Source organism: Pseudonaja textilis, chromosome 6 (assembly GCF_049901715.1).
Source record: "Pseudonaja textilis isolate UNSWEBS1 chromosome 6, rPseTex1.2, whole genome shotgun sequence".
Taxonomy (NCBI): domain Eukaryota; kingdom Metazoa; phylum Chordata; class Lepidosauria; order Squamata; family Elapidae; genus Pseudonaja; species Pseudonaja textilis.
In genome coordinates, this window is record NC_141995.1 from 27,239,002 (window position 1) to 27,261,145 (window position 22,144).

The window sequence follows — 22,144 nt, forward strand, 5'->3', positions numbered from 1 at the left end:
GAACAGAAGAAGCTTATTCTGAGATTGATTATTATTCCAATACTGAGGTTTCATCTACTCCATACTGTCAATGATGTTTAATATATATTTTTTCCAGTTTTTCAGACTGTAGTTTTTCCAGTCCTATCTGGAGATACCAGGAAGTGAACATGGGACCTTCCACACTGAATTATGTGCTCTACTCAATTCATAGACTGATCTGTGTGGTCCCCAAATGCAACCTCACTCACCAATAGTCTTTCTAGTTTCTAAAATGTGCTGGGATTACCACTATGGACTATCCTAAACTCTCAGCAAGTAAGCAACCCCTGTCTGACCCTTGTAATGGCTAAAAATGAAAGCATGGGTGAAGGATCAGAACTTCAAATTCAGGTGTCATACAAACCATACTGGAAACTAAAGCTAAGTTTGTAACCAAGTTTGAAATTATCTCAATTAATCTATATCTTCAACCATTTTTTTTTCTCTCTTAGGCATTATGATAGCAATAGTCCATGGGGCAAAGCTGCCAAAAATTCTTTTTTTTTTTTTTGTAAATTTTATTTGAGTTTTCACAAAAAGAAAAAAAATACAAAGAAAACATCTTTTTTGAGAGTAGCATAATCCCGGGTTACATTTCTTCGTACAGACACAAATTCAATTTCATGCTCATTTTTATGTTCTATTCCATATCTTATTACTATTTTACATTTTCTGCATAGCTTCTCCCCTCTTTTAATTTTCTTAATTTTATTTTAATTATCTCATCTCAATTCAAATCATTATATTTGTACTTTTTGTCTGTCCTGTTTCAATTATCTATTATCTTTTCTCATTAAACAAAAATTCTCCTGTAGTTACTGTTGGAGTATGACGCCTTTAAATCTTTTAAGTTTATCCATTTAACTCTTATTTAGGCTTCAATATATGCCCTAAAGTTATAACATTCAATATAATACATAACTTCCATTCAGATTCTGCTTGGTACATTCTTAAAATACCACTATATTTTTTAAAAAAGAAAAAATTATAAATGTATGTAATTAAAACAACACATTCCATTCCAATTCAATTCTATCATTAATATTAATATTCATTAAAGTCTTAACTTCTTTAACATTACTTTTCAATTAAATATCATACTTCTATGGGAACAATTATAAGCTTTCCATAATTAATTCCCCCCCTCTTCACTTATATTTTATATAACATTAACTAATTAAAATGTTCCCGTTCCTTCCTAATTCCATTTTCTCATTTATTTTATTTCACTTATTTTATTAACAAACATTTCACTAAATCACACTAACTATTTTATCCCTCATTTTAAACATACATTGTTTCCAATTTTCTAAAGTTATTTCTATTATTAATATAACAATACAATCTTATGTACCTTTACAGTATCCCCTTTTCAGTTAGATTTTCACCCATTATCTCTAAATAGGTCCTGTTTCTCTATATCTTGTTCCGGTCCTTTGTAACTTCTTTTCCTTTCCTTCTTCCCTCTCTTCTTCTCTCTCCCCTTTTTACCCCCTTGTCTCTCTCCCTCTATTTCTCTCTTCTGTATTCCCCTTTTCTGTTGCTTTCCAATATTATACTTATTTTTTGAATTATTTTTCTTTTCTTTGGTTGTTTTTTTAAATCTTGAATTCTCCATTCTCTTTCCCCCCTTTCCTTTTTCTTCCCCACATAAAATTACTTGTTCATTAAAGATGGTTTCTTCTTCTCAAGTCTTCTTGTTTTGCAGTCTTTTCTTGTTGTTTCTCATAGTTCCAAATCTCCATTTCTAAGAATTGAAAAACAAAGCCATAAGAACCCTTCCCTTCTTGTGCATCTTCTTTGTACTTTTTAAGTTCCATTTTCAATTCGTCCAGAAGTGGTGCCATTGTATAAATTTTTAAACAACCACCCGATTAATTTTAGTCATTCAAATGTGATAACTAAGAATCCAAAAATCACCAAATAATCCAAATACATGCAAGCTGTTTCTTTTTGCTCTTTTTTTCACTTTCTCTTCTTGGGGTTACTGTTTAGTTGCAAAGTTTCAGTTAAAATGTATCTTTTAGAAGTCTTGTTGAAGTTTTACTGTAGATCCTTTTTAGTTCCAGGCAGTTTCCTCCCTCTTTCCAGATCCTGTCCTTATTTTTTTCTCTCCCTTCCTGCTTATGAAAAAAAAAAAATAGTGTCCAGAAATCTTTATTATCCCATTGGCATTTTATTTTATTTTCAGCTTAACTGCTTATTGATGTCAAAGCAGATTTTTCCTATTTCTTATTTAAGTCTCTTAGTTGTCAGTATAGGGAAGGAGAGAAAAGAAAAAAAAAGCCAAACCTTTCCCTTTTCACTTTCCTTCGCTGCTTCCGACTCTTCTTTGGGAGTGATGTTATTTTTTTGTAAGTTTAAATTCCAGGGTACCTTAGTTGTTGCTTTTACAATTTAACCTGGTCAGCCAAAACTTTCACTTCTTATCTTCCTCCAGAACATTCTTTTCTGGTTGAGGTCTTCTTTGTGGTGGCCATTTCTGACCACTGCTGCAACCGCCTTCAGGAAGGGGAGTAATGGCCAGCTGAGGAGGAGAAATGCAGCTCTCCTCAACCCTGCTGGCAATCTCCTCCCTCTTCATCACCTCTACGGGGTGGCTTAGCCCTGAAACCAGCCGGCTCGGGGCACTCCAGCGGCGAGCCCAGACTGAAACCCTGCACGATCGCGGATTTCTGTCTGTCACCAAAGAGACTTCAAACCAGAAGGCCCAAAGCTGCCAAAAATACTTAAAGGACTATAAGAAATGAAATTTGGTTCTGTTGGAATAAATGTCCATCTGGGTTTAGTTCCAAGTGGGAAGAAAAACACTGGAAACATGGAGACTGTTTGGAAGGATGGTTTAATGGTGGACAGGATCACATGGTTTGAAATCCTGGGCAAAATTGAGCACATGGGTGAGTGAGAGAGATTTATATTGGGCTTTGAGCTTGTGTCCTGTTCCTGTGAAAGAAATGTGTTCTGATTGGTTGTCAGACTCCCATGCGGCCATGCTTTGTAGATTGTCTTGAGTTCCAGACCTGGTTGAATCTTTCTGGGTGATGTAATCTTCCTAAGTGCCATGTGGTGAGATAGGTAGAGAGCTAATCATATCATGTCCTGAGACCCATCTCTTAAACCCATTACCCTACAGGGAGCTGCTTTGTCTTTAAAAACATGTTTCTCTTTTCTCATCCAGGGAAATATAATATTCTGCTTTTTTAATATTTCCCAGAATATTTCATTCTTCTAGGAGAGGGGTGGGTGCTAACTTTCTACAGTTCCAAAGAAATAAATGAGAACTTGTAGAGATATAGTGTGGTGCAATGGTTAAGCCAATTGACTAGAATTGAGGATCTTCTGGTCTACCTGTGTTGGAGATTTTGAGCTAATAATTAGGACAATACCTCAGAGTGTGGTGTTGTAGGGGAAAAAATGAGCAGGGGGACTACTATGAACACCATATGGAGTTCCTGAAGGAAAAGCAGCATATAATTCTAGCAAATACATGAATAAAAAAAATAAAACAAAATAAAATAAATTGTCCTTTGGAAAAAGCTGGCCTGTTTTTCTAATATCCTATCCCAAAGATATTTTAAACTGATTTCACATATGGGCCAAATGTTTTAGCGTGCCTCATCTTGTCAAAGACAAAGGCTGCTTTTAAAACAGAGGCTTCTGAAGTTGTGAAGTCTGTTTTATAGTAAAAAGAAAGAAAAGGCTTTTGTGGAAGATAACATACCTACAAAACATTGTCAGATAGAAAGAATGTATGAAGCTAAGGGCTAGGCTCTTGGTTTTCTTTTGCAGGCATTTCATTACCAAGCTATAAAACATTTGCAAGGAAGAATCCAAGCTCATAGGGCCAAGAGCCCAACAATGTCAAAGCGATATAGCCGTTTTCTGAAACCAAGAAAAGAAGAAAACCACAAATGGATTTTTCTTGACAGTAAAATGAAGGGAAGCATAAGATTAAAAACCAAATTCTCTTGTTGGCAAAACATTTTAAGTAAAATATCAAAAGGATCAATTTCTTGAAAGCGGCCAAAGGGAGGGAGGACAAATTCTTGATGAAGCAAACTTACTCCTTATTCCTTTGGAGGCTTGGTTTGCCTTTTAACCAAAACCTGAATATGTCAGGATATTAATGAAAGCTCTCGTTCAAATGACAAAGAAAGAAGCCCACCCCAACCGAAATCTTCGTAAAAATGGGAGAACATGAAGTTTGATTTTAAGACATTCTTCAGCAATTTGTTTCCTTTTGTGGTAGTGGGAGGTGAAGGAGAGAGGAGGGTGGAAGCCGCTCCCACCTCCCTCCTCCCTCTTTTTTGGGGGGTCTATGAACATGTGTGACTTCACCGTCCTTTGATTTGGAAGCAAGCTGATTGGCTGGAAGCGATTCAACACATCCAGCCGGGCAAAAGCTTTGTCTGAGTTGAAGTGAAGTTCCAACGATTTTTTTAGACGGGAGTCAGCAATCTTAGTCGTCAGAAGCTGAGGAGAGCGGGCGTTAAGAGGGGTCTCTTCGGGAAGAAACCGCGCCGCCGCCGCCGCCGCCGCCGTGCAGCCTCGGCTCCCTTCCCTCGGCACTGGGTGAATAATAGCTGCAGCGGAAGGAAGAAGCCTTGATGTGCAAAGCTCTTGGACGAGAAGAAGCGGAGGAATCCGAGCCGGCTTGCCTACGGGATGTATAGTGGGAGCTCCGCCGCCTCGGTCTCGCTGTAGGCAACTTTTTCCTGAACGGCTGGGACGTGGCATCCGTTTCAGAAGGAAGGTTTGCAAGCGCGTTTTGTTTTTCTCTCTCTCCTTTTTCTCCCCCCATTCCTCCCAATTTCCAAAGAACCAAATGGACGTTGGGTTTGAAAGGTCGAGATTAAGTTAAGCGAATTGCTTTGTAACTTGTTTGGCGGAAAGACCCCCCGGGAGCCTATGCCGATGCCGCGTTTGGGTCGAAAAATGCACTTTAGGCTTCTCTTTGCACTGACCACCGTCCTGTCCTGCTGGGAAGGCGCAGCGGGCAAAAATCTGAAATACAGGATTTATGAGGAGCAGAGGGTTGGCTCGGTCATTGCCAGGCTTTCCGAAGATGTCGCCGATGTTTTGTATAGGCTGCCTAATCCTTCATCGGTGCGGTTCAGAGCCATGCAAAGGGGGAATTCTCCGTTGCTGCTGGTTCGGGAAGACAACGGAGAGATCAGCATTGGAGCTAAAATTGACCGCGAGCAACTCTGCCAGAAAAACTTAAACTGTTCCATAGAGTTTGACGTGATCACTCTGCCGACTGAACATCTGCAGCTTTTCCATGTGGAGGTTGAAGTGTTGGATATTAATGACAATTCGCCTCAATTCTCCAGAGCTCTTATTCCTCTTGAAATCTCGGAGAGTGCAGCCGTAGGTACGCGGATTCCTTTGGATAGTGCTTTTGATCCAGATGTTGGGGACAATTCCCTCTACACATACTCCCTTTCGGCCAATGATTTCTTTACCATCGAAGTTAGAACAAGGACCGATGGAGCCAAATATGCAGAGTTGATTGTGGTGCGGGAACTGGACCGGGAGCTGAAATCAAGCTATGAACTACAACTAACTGCCTCTGATAATGGTGTACCTCAGAGAAGTGGATCATCTCTCCTGAAAATCAGCATTTCAGATTCTAATGACAATAGTCCACTTTTTGAACAACAGACATACATAATTCAACTTTTGGAAAATTCACATGTTGGCACATTACTTATAGATCTCAATGCCACTGATCCAGATGAAGGTGCCAATGGCAAAGTTGTCTACTCCTTTAGTAGTCACGTGTCCCCCAAAATTATAGAGACTTTTAAAATGGACTCTGAAAGGGGTCAACTAACTCTTCTCAAACCAGTGGATTATGAGACCTCCAAATCCTATGAAATTGATGCTCAGGCACAAGATTTGGGTCCAAATTCAATTCCAGCTCACTGCAAAATCATTATTAAGGTTGTTGATGTGAATGACAACAAGCCTGAAATCAATTTAAACCTGATGTCTCCAGGAAAAGAAGAAATTGCATATATTTCTGAAAAAGCATCCACAGAGACTTTTGTGGCCCTTGTTAGAGTGCAAGACAAAGATTCTGGACTGAATGGAGAAGTGGTTTGCAAGCTTCATGGACATGGGCATTTCAAACTTCAGAAGACGTATGAGAATAACTATTTCATCCTAACAAATACTACTTTGGATCGGGAAAAGCGATCTGAATATAGCCTGACAGTCATAGCAGAAGACAAAGGAACTCCAAGTCTTTCTACAGTGAAACATTTTACTGTCCAGATCATGGATGAAAATGACAACCCACCCCAATTTCAGACAAATAGATATGAAATTGTAATTTTGGAAAATAATTCTCCAGGTGCATATATCACCTCTGTTACAGCAACTGATCCAGATCTGGGAGATAATGGGCAGGTGACTTACACTATCTTGGAAAGTTTCATTTTGGGAAGTTCCATAACTACGTATGTGACCATTGATCCCTCTAATGGAGCCATCTATGCACTTAGGACTTTTGATCATGAGGAAGTAAGCCTGATCATCTTCATGGTTCAAGCTAGAGATGGAGGAAGTCAACAGTTAGCTAGCAATACAACAGTGGTACTAACTATTATTGATGAAAATGATAATGCTCCTTTGATTGTGGGGCCTGCACTGCACAACAATACAGCGGAGATTTCAATCCCTAAAGAAGCTGACAGTAACCATTGCATCACTAGGATAAGAGCCACAGATAGAGACTCAGGGGTTAATGCAGAGCTAAGCTGCGCATTAGCAGCTAGTAGTGAAGAAGGCCTCTTTGTGATGGATCCACAGACATGTGACATTTATCTTAATGCTAGTATTGAATCTGTTACATCAACAGAATGGGAACTTACTGTGGTTGTTAGGGACAAAGGAAGTCCTCAACTGAGTACCAAAGCACTTCTGAAATGCAGTGTTGTTAAAAATATCTATCAACTTTCATCTACAGAAGCCACATACCCAAGCCAACCTCCTCTAGATATTTCCATGATCACAATAATATCCTTAGGAGCAATATGTGCAGTTTTGTTGGTGGTCATGGTAGTCTTTGCTACAATGTGTAATCGTGAGAAGAAAGACACCCGGTCTTATAATTGTCGTGTTGCAGAATCCACATACCAGCATCATCCCAAAAGGCCATCAAGACAGATTCACAAAGGGGATATTACATTAGTGCCTACCATTAATGGTACTTTACCAATCAGATCCCACCACAAAGCTTCACCTTCATCATCTCCGACACTAGAAAGAGGGCAAATGAGCAGTCGACAAAGCCATCACAGTCACCAGTCTTTAAATAGTCTGGTGACCATCTCATCAAATCATGTGCCAGAGAATTTCTCTCTTGAGCTCACTCATGCTACTCCTGCTGTTGAGGTAAGATCATACATTGCATTAAATGAAAGTAATTCACCTAAATAAGTAAATCCTATGTCTATTTAGTACAATAGTTTTCAGTGTTTCATTTCAGTTATTATATATGATGACTGTACACACCTATATTTATGATATGTTTATACATATCCAGAAATTCACTAGGAAAATATGTTGCAGTTTCCCAAGTACCTCCCCCTCTCTATATGTACACAGTATGTATTGGATGATATTTTCATTTCTTATACCACTTGGGTAACAAAATATAACCAAATTATGGAATTCCAGCTCTGAATGTGGTTTTAGTTTCTGTACAAATCACAAAACCATGAATTGGCTGGCTAGATTTTGGTACTCTTGCTTTCCAAATTCCAGATGATCACTTGATGGGAACAAAGTATATCATTTCATTGTACCTACTGGTGACCCAGAGTTTTGCAATCTATATCTATTCTCCTAAATTGTAGTAATTGGTGCATTAGTCCTTAGAAATCCTTCCAGGATGTAAAAATCACATGTTGTTCTATGCTTCAGTATTTCAATATACTTATAATGTATTTGCATATTTAAAGGGGACAAAAGAATGAAGAAATATATTACTAACACTAATGAAGTTTTAATTACATCTGTTCTAACAGCTTGTGTCAACTGTACATGCAAATTTTTAATGAATGTGTTTAAGGCCTTTGAGCTCAAGAGCAGTTAAATAGCAAATTTTTTACTGACTTCAGTAGAATTAAAACTATTTAGAGCCAAACACTTGAATTTAACTAACTTAAGGTTCAGAGTTAAGCTTTTTATATGCTTTGGATCATGAGGCTAAGTTACAAGGCTAAAGTATATCTAATACACTAAGATGTTTGTAACTGTCTTTTATATTGGACTAAATTCTGTTTCTTTCTTCTGACAGATTATTTTAACAGACACTTTATGGCAGGGGTATCAAACTCAAGACCAGGGGTCAGATCTGGGTGACCACAGGGTGCTTAGATCTAGCCCGCGAGGCTGTCCTGGAAACAGTGATGGACTGGCCTGCGGTGCCTTTGCCAGTGAAAATGAGCTACATTTTCGGGTCCAACAACCTCCTGCAACCCTCCGTCAGTGAAAACGGAGCTCGGGAGGGTGAGTATGGCCAGCTCGATGTCACTCATGTATGGGATGCCTGTAGTGTCCTGAGTGCTCTGCCAGAGAAAATGAGCTCCTGAGCTCTGTTTTTCCTGGCAGAGGGTTGCAGGAGGCTGTTGCAGCCAAAAACGGAGCTTGGGAGCCTGTTTTCTCTGGCAGAACACTGAGGCCACCACAGCCCCCCCGATATGAGTGTTGTCAAGCTGGCCATGCCCACCCTGGCCCACATCCCACCCTGCCCGAGGTCAAACACAACCCTGATGTGGTCATCAATGAAACTGAGTTTGACAGTCCTGGTTTATGGTTTAAAAAAAGAAGGACATAAATATACATAGATTTTCTTGGGCAGTTATATGGATAGATTTTTTTGGGCAGTTGTAAGGATTAATTTTTTCCTGCTGTTGTGTGTTTCATAATAGGTGTCTCAGCTGCTCTCCATGCTTCATCAAGGCCAATATCAACCAAGGCCAAGTTTTCGAGGCAACAAGTATTCCAGAAGTTACAGGTAAAGATTTTCTTTGGTCAAAGTTCAGAGTAGCATTATCAGAGGGTATATAGGCTTAGCTCATGAGCTAAGGAAGCCCAGTTCAACCCACATGTCTCTTTTGTTTTATCACAGATATGCCCTTCAAGATATGGATAAGTTCAGCCTGAAAGATAGTGGTCGTGGTGACAGTGAAGCAGGAGACAGTGATTATGATTTAGGGAGAGATTCTCCTATTGACAGACTTCTTGGAGAAGGATTCAGTGACCTTTTCCTTACAGATGGGAGAATTCCTGCAGGTAAAGATTCAGTGAAAATTAAACAGCCTATTTTCAGCATTCTCAGACAATGATACAAAGACAAATTTGTACTGGTGAAAAATAAACTCTTTTATCTTCTTTTTACTCCTATACTGGACAACACCTAGAACTTGCTCAAAGTTTTAAAAGCAATACATATTTGCGATATAAAGCCTTAAAAGTTTGTCTAAACCATCATACTCACAACTCTCTGGAATACAGTTCTATCCTATAAATGGTCTCTAAATTTTCGCTAAAGTGAATTGAATCCCCCAAATTGTAAGAAGACATCAAATGTTAATGGCAAATAGATATTGTTTGATGTTAATGTTAATGGAAAGTAGTTTACTATAATGCTTGGACTACAACACTGTTAATCACACTACTGTTAAATCACAAGTCTATGTCTGTGCTTGACTTTCTGGCATCCTTCTCTGATCTTGGCCCATTTTATGACGTTTGTTTATTGGATGTGGCCAAAATAATTGGCTTTTGAGGGGAAGTTAGAGTTTTGGAGAGTTAAGTACTTCTCAAATGCCTTGCCCCATGGCCTGAACATCCTTATCACTTTGATGATACCATGACAAATCAAACATACCATGACGATTTGAGACCAAATAAAAAACAATGGGTTTCAAAATAATATCTCAGTTGTAAAAGAAACCACCATTAGAGCTGTAAACCTTACAATGGAAATCTTACTTTGTTCTCATAGTAAGTCTAAACCAGTTTTTATAGATTAAAGATCCTGCTTTAAGTTAGACATGGATTGGTTAATTAGTTATTGTTACTAAGTTGGATGGATAACAAGTGGATTGCTTATGAGTGTATTGGTCCATGAACTCCATGTTAAAGATTACAGATGTATACAGGGTTATAGCATGATAATTTTTTCTGTATATTTTAAGAACACTAAATATTTTGGTAGACTCTCAGGTGTAAAATATAACATCCAACTAAGATCTTGATACTTATAAGGGAACCGTGTCTGATTGCTGTATTTTTGTTTCATCTTGCAGATATTTAAATCTAGTGATAAAGCCTATTAGTTAGTGTAGCTATTTATATTCTTGTGTATTTATAGTGTAGCTATGTATATTTTAAGAACACTAAATATTTTGGTAGACTCTCAGGTGTAAAATATAACATCCAACTAAGATCTTGATACTTATAAGGGAACCGTGTCTGATTGCTGTATTTTTGTTTCATCTTGCAGATATTTAAATCTAGTGATAAAGCCTATTAGTTAGTGTAGCTATTTATATTCTTACTAAAATCATATTCTTCTCCAAATGTTAGTTTTCCAAATGTGAGGGCATAAGGTCATCATTATAGGCTTGCTGGTTCATACCAAGGTCTACCTTAGTACAGCATCTGATTCACAAGCCAGGTGCTCATAAGCAGGAGATAGATACATGCAGCTTTTCTACTATTGTTCCCCTGCAACTGCATGGGGAATACTGCTTCCATTCCAGAGATAATGATAAATCTTAAACACTGATACACATGATGGACCTATCTTCCATACATCTACCCAACCCCTTTTCAAATCATTCAAATCACTGGCCCTCACTGTGCATCATGATAGGTATAACCAGAATCATGCATTGGAGTTCATAAAGCAAATCTCTGTTTAATTACAGTAGAAAAAATGCAAAGATTTGAGCGCTTAACTAAATTAATATATTAATATCACATTATATTATTAATATAATTTGTCCAAAGGCTATCTACTTTTATCCTTTCAGGCTGCTGGTGTTTTGCATAGTTGTCAAATGCAAATATTTGGTTATAATCCCAAATTATTTATATATATAAGAGCAAGTGTGGTGCAGAATAATAGTCAACATCTTGAATTATGATGGGTAAATGCACTGTCAAATACATTCTTAGCCATGACTTTGGGCTAAGCTTCTTTCAACTAAATTTCCATTGCAGGTTTGTTCTCACAGGAAGAAATGGAGAAGGGACTTCTACCTTGCAGAGTACAATATATATTTACCAAACAAAGATGCTTTGAAGTTTATCAATAAATTCTAAAACACATCCATTTAAATTTTTTCTATAAAAGTCTATAACAAGAATAATAGCAATAACAAAAGCACTTGCAGTATATACCATTTCATAGTTACAGAGTCAGCATATTGCATCCAAATATTTGGGCCTTCATTTTACATACCTCAGAAGGATAGAAGGCTGAGTCAGTCTTGAGGTGGTCGGACCAAACCAATCACAGTTGGCTGAATAAGCCTGTAATACTGCATTCTAACCACTGCGCCACCATGGTTTAAAATATAGCAATTATAAGAAATTCAAATATATATTCTGAAATTAAATGAGTAATATCTGATATATGGAGTTCTAGATTCTGTAGATCTAGAATCTAAATAGCAACTATTTGTCTATATTAAAATATATAGAGCAAAATGGAATGCAACAAAATGATTTATGAAAATTAATGACAGGAATTGATATCACATTGCTCTCTTATTGCCATTATTTAAGAAAAAAAATGGACAACTTAGAGTTTGAAGTTAATCAAGAACTCTAGTTTTAAGTATGTTCAAAATTAGGACAGTCTTTATAATTTGGCTGTTCTATTCTTTTCTGACTAGCAAAAAGATAGTTTCAGCAAAAGTTATGAGAAAAATATTTGAAATAAGATATAAACAGGCCAGTTAATGACATTTCATATAACTATAGTATCAAAGTAACACAAACATGAACCAATATTTTACTACTTTAAAATTCTAAATATAATCAAATAAATAATTAAACCATGATTAGACTGGATGTATACTTTATTTCATTTTAAAGGGAAATTAAATGAACTTTAGCTTTTGTTCTTACCTTCATATAGTTCTTTGGAGTATAATGCCATTCAGAATGTCATTAAAAGGCCAAACTTGACAAAATTAAGCATTACTATTCTAAGATTCAGTGAAAGAGACCAAAGCGCTGATTTATTAAATGTGTTTTTTGAGCAGAAAATATATGTATGTTTGTTCAAACTATTTTTAAAACTAAAGTTTTAAACAGTCAAGAGTAACATCTTGAACTGGGCCCGAAATCTTTCAGATTTTTAACATCTGGTTTCACTTTGCTTTCAGCAATGAGATTATGCACAGAGGAATGCAGAGTCCTAGGGCATTCTGACCAGTGCTGGATGCCACCCCTGCCTTCCCCATCTTCTGATTATAGAAGCAATATGTTTATACCAGGAGAAGAATTTCAGCCTCAGCAAAACCAGCCACCACAAGAGGAGGAGGATCATCAGGAGGTTGAATCATCTGAAAAGAAGAAGAGCTTTTCAACTTTTGGCAAAGACAATCAGAATATGGAAGAAGCAGCTGACATATGTACCTCATCTCTACTCTCTGAAATGAACAGCGTCTTTCAACGTCTCTTGCCTCCTTCATTGGATGCTTACACAGAGTGTAATGAAATAGAGCCTCCCAGCTCACTAGAACGCAGGAAAGGACATTTGCCAGCCAAGACTGTAAGCTATCCACAAGGGGTGGCAGCCTGGGCAGCCAGTACTCATTTTCAAAACCCTGCAAACAGCACTGGGCTTACTTTGGGAACTCATTCAGGTGCCCAGCCCTCTTCAAAATGGCTACCTGCCATGGAGGAAATTCCAGAGAACTATGAAGAAGATGAGTTTGACAATGTGCTTAACCACCTCAGTGATGGTAAACATGAACTCATGGATGCTAGTGAACTGGTGGCAGAAATTAACAAGCTGCTACATGATGTCCGGCAGAACTAGAGTGTCTTATTTCATAGCATCTTAATTTTCCATATTTTTGGAAAATGAAGAGATGAGAATCCATAATGAAAAGAACTGGCATTGCCAATTAGTTACATTTATCATAAATGTGTCTGTGTATGTTGAATCCTAAAATACTGTATTTTCATATGTACACAATGCAAGTGTGATTATCTTTAACTGTATTTTAAAAATACATTTGTATCTTATATTTATGCATAATTTAACAAATAAATTTTATTTTTGTACTCCCATGGCAAGCATGTTTTCCTACATATAAGCAGCTGACACCATTTGTGTCAACGTACAGTATTTCTATCACAAGTGTATAAATACTCAAAAGCTAAGGATGCCATTTCCATGGGTTTCTCCACAAGCGTTTAATGTTATGATACAAAATTGAATCAATTGAAACTTTATCCAAAGGGAAATTTTAATAATTAATGATCTAAAATCTTGTTGCAATGTTTCAATTCTTATAATAAAGAGTTGTCAACTTTCTGGAAGCCTAGATTTTTTTTTAATTTTCAAACTTGGATAATTCATTCTCCTGTATAATTAAAAAGGAAAGAAGTGCATTATTTTGATTGTAAATCACAACCTAATTCCAAATGGTCAAATAATTTCAACAATGAAATTGTGTATATTTTACATCTGTGTTGTATTTAATTTAATTTAATTTTGCATATAGTTTTAACTGGTCCACTTAAATTAATTATACAGCTCTGTTTTGGTTAAGTTTCCTTTTATGTATTGGGTCTAATTTTCCTTCCACTCTAGCCATGCTGTGTGGTCTGTTTTTTTTTCTTTGCTTTGTTTAATGTTTGCATCTGTTCCATTATTGAAGTATGAGGTATAAATGATGCTAATATACATTTTTAACTAGCATTGAATCTGACAACTAGCATTGAATCTGACAAAGTTGTCTGCCAGAAAAAGCAAAGTTTAAAACTAACAATTATCCCACACATATGTTTCAAGTTAATAGGCTCCTTCTAAATAAATAAATATCACTTATTGGTTCAACCAAAATCTAAAGCTAGTATTGACAACTGGCTAGAAAAACTATATGTCCAAATAATTGTAGGCAAGCATGGGTTTTCGAGGTAGATTATTTTTCTTTCAATGTGGGATATTTTTCTTTCTTGTGCAGGAAGAAAGAGAATCAGATAACTGCTTTTGGTGTTGTTAGAAGGTAGAATATTATCAGCAGTTGATTTACTTTTATTATTATATTTTTCACAATGGTGAAGATCCTTCTAGATCACTAGTTGTTAAACTCAGGTTGATTACTCCAAGGAAGGTAATCTGGGATTATCCTGGGGCTAATGGTGCAATTTGTTATTTTTGTTTGTTTGTGTCAAGGATCAATTTGGGACTGGAACCTGGGAAAACTTCCGTAGGGTTTTTGGGGGGGAGGGGGTGATGGAGAAGAGTATAATGACATTATGCAACATCATGAAAGGGGTAAGTGGGTCAACAGTTTAAAAATGATTGGACTTCAGTGTTCTGCTTCAAGAGTTAAAATAATATTACTGATGAAGAGGATTCGTGTATAGTGGCATTTTCTGCTCTACTTCAGACAGAGACAGGTCTTGGATCAGCCTTGAAATTTTGCATAATTCATCTTACTTTTATTTTTAATCTATTTATATATACACATATGAAATGAAGAGTCTAGCTCAAAGCCATCTGTAGATATGAATACAAAAGAGTTAAATCTTTTCCTTCGACTATTTCTTTTGTTTGCTAATTTGCTTCACATAGTTCTGTTTTGAAAGAGGCATGTGTATGTTCTCATGTGTATTTAGTGTAACATGAGAACATGGATGTCAATCTGTGCCATGTAGTTAATATAATCCAGAGATACATAGCAAAGTTTTCTGGCTACATGTAAAACGTAGATCAAAAAGCTAGAGTTGTGGTCAAATTATTAAATTCATAAACATTCCCATATTAAATATGTTCCATTTATTGATTTGGTTTTAATTAATTTTACTTACAACATGACATTACTGTTGTGACCACATCTTATGTGATCTGTCTCAGCCAATTTCTAGCTTTTTTCTAGAAAAAAACTGCAACAGATATAGATAACTTGGTATTGTATCCTTAAGGATTTTCTGGTTTGTTGTTGTAAATATTAGGGTTGATAAGAATAATTGGCCTCCTTGTTTCTCTTGTGTATTATTTGGCTACACTGTTTAATATAAATATCTCTAAGCTTTGAATTTGAAACTGGAAACTATAATGCATACGTATTAATTCTACAAATGCGTTAAACTCCATACCTTTCCAGAATCTGTCTTCAGCTTGCAGCTTCTTCTGTGGTGTTATGAAGAGAAATTCAGGGTGTCAGACAATGATATTTTTATCCTTATGCATAATTTTGCTCAACTTTATTTCTAGAACCAGTAAAACCAATGCTTTTCAGCAGAGCCAAGTATGTAAGAATTTATCCCCCTGCAAAAAGATGATAGAGGAAAAGTATCAAGACTAAAAGCCTTTTTTTTTTTTTCATTTTGAGCTTCAAAGCAATTTTCCACACTCATATCATTGTAGAGATAAGCATATGAATTGTTGGAAAGGCAGGATAGCCAAAACCTTCTAGGGAATTAAATGGTATTGGAAGAGTTATTTATCTACCAAGGGGAGAGAAACTTCTACCTTTTCCTCCACCTCCTCTGAAAAATATCTGCAGTAATAAGTTGAAAATAAGATTCAGGAGTTACAGTTGAGATGTGACTGAGAAAATTACATTTGAATGAATTTCAATAAATATATTAAGCTTTTAAATAGCATGTGGGAACTAGGCAAGGAATCACTAAGCAAAGAAGGAAATGGCTGCATTTTTCATAAGCATCCAGCTTTGCAGCATATTGGAGAATGAAATAAACACAGCAGGGATTCAGTGGCAATTTCTAACTATGTAAAGATAGAAAATACCAAGGAGGAAAGATGCCAACAGTAAAATGTAGGTATGTGCAGTTACCCATCAACCTCAAAAAACAAAGAAGAATTGATACAAGCCATCATTTTGCCCGTAACTATAGTGCAGATACTAGAGCAAAAACTGGCTCAGTGAAGCTATACTGGCATTTATACTGCTTCATTGATATTCCCTATTCTGTCACTAATGTCTCTGAATTGTCTGCAAGGTAACACATGCTGAAATCTAATAGATTTATGCACTGTGAACTTGACCTTGTGAATATGTCAAAATAAGGGGGAAACATTACTTTAGTATCAGTACCAATTCACCAAAAATGAATTAAGGCTAACTCACTCATGGCCTGGGAATATTATGAAGGCAATGTCATGGGAACATGGCAGAAAATATATGTTGCCAAGTTTATGCTTATACCTGGTTAAATGCAAGTGGTCTAGGTGCTTTACACTCTAATAAATATAGCTCATTGTATGAGGTGAGGTCATTGTGAGATGATATTTTAGGAACAAATAAACAGAAATATATACAGTATATTTTCTAGTAACCCCGTAAGTGACCAGGAATGAGAAGCAAAGCAACTTAATGGAGTTAGAGAAAGTTGGGTGGGAAACACATTCTATGCAATGTATTTCCCATGCCACCCCACCCTTTTCAGGAAAGAGAAACCAAGTAGAAATCACAGATTTTCTTATCTTCCTGCTAAGCTGACAAATGAATAGTTCACAGTGAAGGGGAAGAAATATGGGCACTGTATACTAACAGAATCATTATCCATAGCTTGGTGTTTCTTTTGATCTTCCTGCATGGAAGTTATAAGGACTTAAAGATATTGTAGGAAACAAAAGACATTAAGGACAGGTCATTGAATATATGATCCTGAAGATGAGCATATGAAAATGACAGTTTATGTATCATCTTGAATATTGTGTACAAAGTGAATTGTTAAAATTCTGACCATAACCCCCTGAAGTTATGACACTCAATTTCCAAAGTCTAGGATATATGTTTTCTCTTCCCATGTATATTTAGCTTTTCCAAGAAGGATAAATGCCAAAAATGCCTTCAGATATAAGACAGTATATTGATTTACATTCAGTTTCACAATCTACTGGGGATTAACAGCTGGAGATGCAAAATCTTTAAATCAGTTTGTGCTTAGAAGACAAACAGAAAAAAAATGCAACCCTTGTTTTAAACTAATGTTGTCTCACTCAGATGGCACTAATTTAATAATGGCGATATCTGACCATTTCCAATGTATTATCAATACTGTGACTATTTTCTCAGGCTGGAAGATTACTAATATAGTCTTATATCTTTTTTAAAAATAAACTTTATTAATTTTATAATTAAAACAGACAAACAATACGTACATATATGTGAAAGAGAAAAAAGAAACAAAGAAAGAAAAGTAGAAATAGAGATCAGAAAACAGTTAAAAACAACCTTATTTTATACCCTGTATACAATTAATCCTTGTGCAAATATATAGTCACTACTACAATTATAACATATTTTCTTTTGCCCTTTATTGTTCAATCGATCTTCGTTCTATCCATTCGTACCAGCAGTTCCAGCTGTCGTAATACATTGATGTGTCTTTTCCTTTTAATGCCAGAGTTAATCTGTCCATCTCTGCACACTTTGCTATTTTTTGAATAATCATTTCCTCTGATGGAATATGAGGTTGCTTCCAACATTGTGCAAAGGCCAGTCTGGTCGCTGTCAAAATATGTACTGTTGTATACTTTTTTGAGAGTTGTTTATTAAAGATCCCTAATAGAAAGAGTTCTGGTTTAAATTCAATCTGTTCTCTTGTCATTTCCTCCATCCATTTTCTAATTTTCTGCCAATATTTTTGAGCCTCTATACAATGGAAGAAAGTTCCCTCCTTTTTTTTTTTACATTTCCAGCAATTTGGACTCATGTTGGAGTGCATTTTTGCTAATCTCAAGGGGGGAAGGTGCCATCTTATAGGCATTTTCCTTGTATGCTGCTGATTTTGTGATTTTATTATTTCCACTCCAAACCTTCTCCCATTCTCCTAAGGTGATACTATGTCCTATATTCCTACTCCAGGCTATCATATTCCCTTTGACAATTTCTTCCTCTAATTCTGCCTCTAGTAAGTAATTATAAAATTTTGTTATTTTTTTTTAATCTGGGCTTAGTAGAATTTTGTCTAGTTGCTGAAGTTTATTATTGATTCCAAATTCTTTCATATCCTGTTTGTATCTACTCTGAACTTGAAGGTATGTCTATCTATCAATTTGTACTCTCTGGTCTTGAAGATCTTGCCACAATTTCAAATTTCCTTGCTCATCCAATAAGTCCTTGCATTTAATCATCTTGGTAATATCCAAATTATTCGGGTATATCATTGCTGCCATTGTTGAAAACCAGATTGGTATCTTTAAATAATGTTTTTTTCCTTATTTTCTTCTAGTTGGTCAATAATGCATCTCTAATTTAAGTGTCTGTGAAAGTATTTCTGTGTGGTTTTCCCAATATCCCATAAAAAAGCATGCCACCCCCTCTGTAAGTTGTGGCCTTCTAAAATTAATATTCTCTTGTTTGTTAAATTCACCCATTCCTTCAACCATACTAAGGAGGTCGCACTATAGTACAACTCCCAGTTTGGAAGAGCCATCCCTCCCCTGCTCTTCATATGTTGCAGTGCCTTTAGATTTATTCATTTTTTTCCTTTGCCAAATGAATTTTGTGATTATTTTGTTAAGTTCTTCAAAATACTTTTTGTGTACTTTAATTGGTATCATCTGAAATATATAAAGGAATAGACATTTTAATCATAGCAATCCTACCTAATAATGAGAAGTTGCAGCTTACCCCATGTTTCTAAGTCCTTCTTTACCTGTTGCAATAGTTTGTCATAATTATTTTCCTTTAGTGTTTTGCAATGTGCTGTCAGCCATATTCCTAAGTATTTAACTTTCTTTATCACTTGAAATTCCATGATCTTTTCTAATTCTAACTTCTGTTTTCCTGTTAGATTTTTAGTTATTAATTTCATTTTTTTTCTATTAATTTTTAATCCTGCAACTACTCCAAATTGTTCTAACTCATTCATCAGTTTTTGTCATCTTTCAATTGGCTCTTCAATAAAAAAAATCTTGTCATCTGCAAATGCTTGCAGCTTATATTCTTCTTTCTTAACCTTTAATCCTTTTATGTCTGGATTCTGTCTAATATGTTAGTAATCTTTCCAATGATAATATGAAGAGGAGGGGTGAGAGTTGGCAAACTTGTCTGACTCCTTTCTCTATTTTTATTGGACTAGTATATTCCCCCTTTATCATAATGTTCGCCTGTTGTGTATCATAGATCGTAGTTATAATATTTTCGAATTTGGTCCTAAATTCATATTATAAATTCTTTGGATTAAAAATTGCCAATTCAAGTTATTGAAGGCCTTCTGTGTATCTAAAAACATAAGGGCTATTTGTTTTTCAGGGTGGGCTTCATAAAATTCAAGAACATCTAGTACTATTCTTAAATTATTCCTGATTTGTCTGTTCGGGAGAAATCCATTTTGTTCTTAATGTATTAGGTCATTCAACATTCTTTTTAATCTGTTTGCAACAATAAAAGCAAATATTTTATCATCTATATTTAACAAGGAAATTGGCCTGTAGTTTTGTATATATCGGGAGTCCAAATCTTCCTTCGGGATCAGTGAAATCAATGCCCCCTACATGAGTCCGGCATTCTGGCTGCCAATAAGAGATCATTAAAAACTTCCACAATAAGGGGTCCTATTAGTTCACCTATTGCCTTGCATGGTTCCCCTGGGATCCCATCTGGTCCCAGAGATTTACTACTTTTCTGGTTCTTTATTGCTGTTTTCAAGACCAAGTAATATCTTTGTTTAATAATTCTTTCATCTCTTCCCCAGTTACTTTATCCTTCATTTTATCTAAATAGTTTCTTATCCTATCCTCATTGACCTTCTCCTTTTTATATAAGTCTTCAAAATACTTATGGGCAATTTCTTTTTTCTGTTCTATCTCCTATTGTGTATCTCCATTTCCATCTATTAATTGGTAAATCAATCTTTTTTCTTTCCCTTTTTTAAGTCTATAGGACAACCATCTCCCTGGCTTATTAGAGTGCTCAAAATAAGTTTGTCTAGTTGTATTCAAATTTATAATCATTCTCTCTTGTTCAATTCAATTCAATTTGTGTTTAATCATTGTCATCTGGTTTTGCAATCTTGAATCCTTTCAAGTACTTTGTAACTGAATTTCTAATTCTTTAATTTTTTTGTTTTAATTTATTTTGCTGGGCATATTTTTCTTTATTCCTCTTGGCATTATAAGAGATTGTTATACCTCTTATTACTGCCTTCATTGTGTTCCAAATGTTTTGTTTTGTAGTTGCTCCATTATTATTTTCTGTTAAGAAGTAATTTAATTCCTCCTTAAGTTTGTTCGTATATTCTTTTTCTCTAATTAACTGCGTATTTAATGTCCACCTTTTCCTGTTTTTTTTTTCTACCTTTCCAGATCACCTGAATTGGATTGTGGTCTTCCCATTCATTGGGTAAGATTTCAATCCCTTTTATTTCATTTGCTATTTCCCCAGGCATCCATGGCATGCCAATTCGTGTCCAAATTTGGTGGGGTTTTGAATAGAATGTAAATTGTTTTTTCTCAGGATTTAACCTTTTCCATATATCAATCAAGTTTAACTCCCTCATCATTTCCATACATATTTTTGGAAGCTCTTTTTTTTCCTGTTCCTCCCCACAATACTGTGGTCTTTTTGGTAATCAGCAATAGCATTAAAGTCCCCTATGATACAAATATTTCTTTTTTCCAATCCTACTATTTTTTCATATAAATACTTAAACAATTATTTTTGCTCTCCATTTGGTGCATAGATTACCACTAGAAGGATGGGAATAGCATTGATCCAGATCTGCAAAACCAGAGTTCTTCCATCAGGGTCCGACCATATTAATTCTGCTTTTATGTCCTTTCACATACACTGCAATCTGTTTCTTTTTCCCAGCATCTGCCGGTGCAGTAAATAGCTTCCCTAATTTCGAGCATTCTAAATATTTTTCATCTGATTTCTTTATATGGGTTTCTTATAAGCATACTATGTCAGCGTTTTGCTTGATTAATTTGGCTATTGTCTTTTTCCTTTTTGTCGTAGAGTTTAAACCATTTATGTTAATTGAAAATATTTTCCTTTGCTTTTCCCATTTTTTAGTTTTGTCTTGTGACTGCTCTGGTTTCTCTTTGTACCTGAAAATGTATCCTATCTTCTTCTCTCTCCTTACGTGGTTACTATTTCCTTGGTTTCCTAAAGCTCCGTATCTGTTCTTATGTTGGTCTTGGTCTTCTTGGGAGTTTGTTTCCACTTCATCCTTACTGCTCTGTTCTTCCAGGCCTACCAACCATTCATAAAATTCCTGGACCTTTTCTATAGAATTTATTTTAATTTTCCTTTCCTCTCACGAAACTAACATCCCCTCTGGGATTAACTATTTAAATACAATTCCTTTTTGATTTAAGTGGGCCGCTAAAAATTTATAGACTTGTCTTTGATCTCTTACTCTTCTTGGTATTTGTTTGAGAACCAAAACTTCTTTATACATAATTGATTCTTCTCTTGATATCTTGTTTATAATGTCCCGGACATTCCTTCTCACAAATCATATATGGAATTCTCTTGAGGATTTGTGCCATCTCGCATAATTTGTACTGACTCTGTAGACTCCATCAAACTTTCTCAAAATGTCATCTTTGTCCTTTTCCAATAGTTCCACCAATATTTCTGCCATTACCTGTTCCAAATCTTCTTCTCTTGATTCTGCTATATTCTGGAATCTCAAGTATGTGGCAGCCTTGTCCATCTCTAGGTAGATCAAGGAATCCTCAATTTCCTTGCTCACATTCTTTAGTTGTTCATCTACCCTTTCCAATTTCCTTTCAGTTCGTTCTGTTCTTTTCTCTACCTCTTTTATTGTTGCTTCATTTTTCTCCAAGGCCTTCTGTATTATTCCAACTTTCTCCTCTACTTTGGAAATATCTGCTTTCATTTCTGCTTTTAGTTTCCCCATCTTCTTCTTT

General features: G+C 35.8%; 1 protein-coding gene across 2 annotated transcripts; it reads left to right on the plus strand.

Moving 5' to 3' along the window:
• Nucleotides 1–4,338: 4,338 nt before the first annotated feature.
• Nucleotides 4,339–13,597, plus strand: PCDH18 (protocadherin 18). Of its 2 annotated transcripts, none has more exons than XM_087936138.1 (4): nucleotides 4,339–7,422; nucleotides 8,964–9,049; nucleotides 9,164–9,327; nucleotides 11,266–12,578. In XM_087936138.1, exons 1-4 carry the CDS (start codon nucleotides 4,930–4,932, stop codon nucleotides 11,358–11,360), a joined length of 2,838 nt encoding a protein of 945 aa, XP_087792264.1. In that variant the 5' UTR covers nucleotides 4,339–4,929; the 3' UTR covers nucleotides 11,361–12,578. The 2 variants fall into 2 exon arrangements, with proteins under 2 accessions (XP_087792264.1, XP_026553835.2); XM_026698050.2 differs by having other exon boundaries at nucleotides 4,366–7,422; nucleotides 12,438–13,597.
• Nucleotides 13,598–22,144: the final 8,547 nt, after the last annotated feature.

Coding starts and splice junctions, on each gene's coding strand:
- PCDH18 (XM_026698050.2), top strand. CDS start 4,930: ATGCCGATGCCGCGTTTGGGTCGAAAAATGCACTTTAGGCTTCTCTTT. Junction 7,423..8,963: donor ATGCTACTCCTGCTGTTGAG/GTAAGATCATAC, acceptor GTTTCATAATAG/GTGTCTCAGCTGCTCTCCAT. Junction 9,328..12,437: donor AGATGGGAGAATTCCTGCAG/GTAAAGATTCAG, acceptor CTTTGCTTTCAG/CAATGAGATTATGCACAGAG.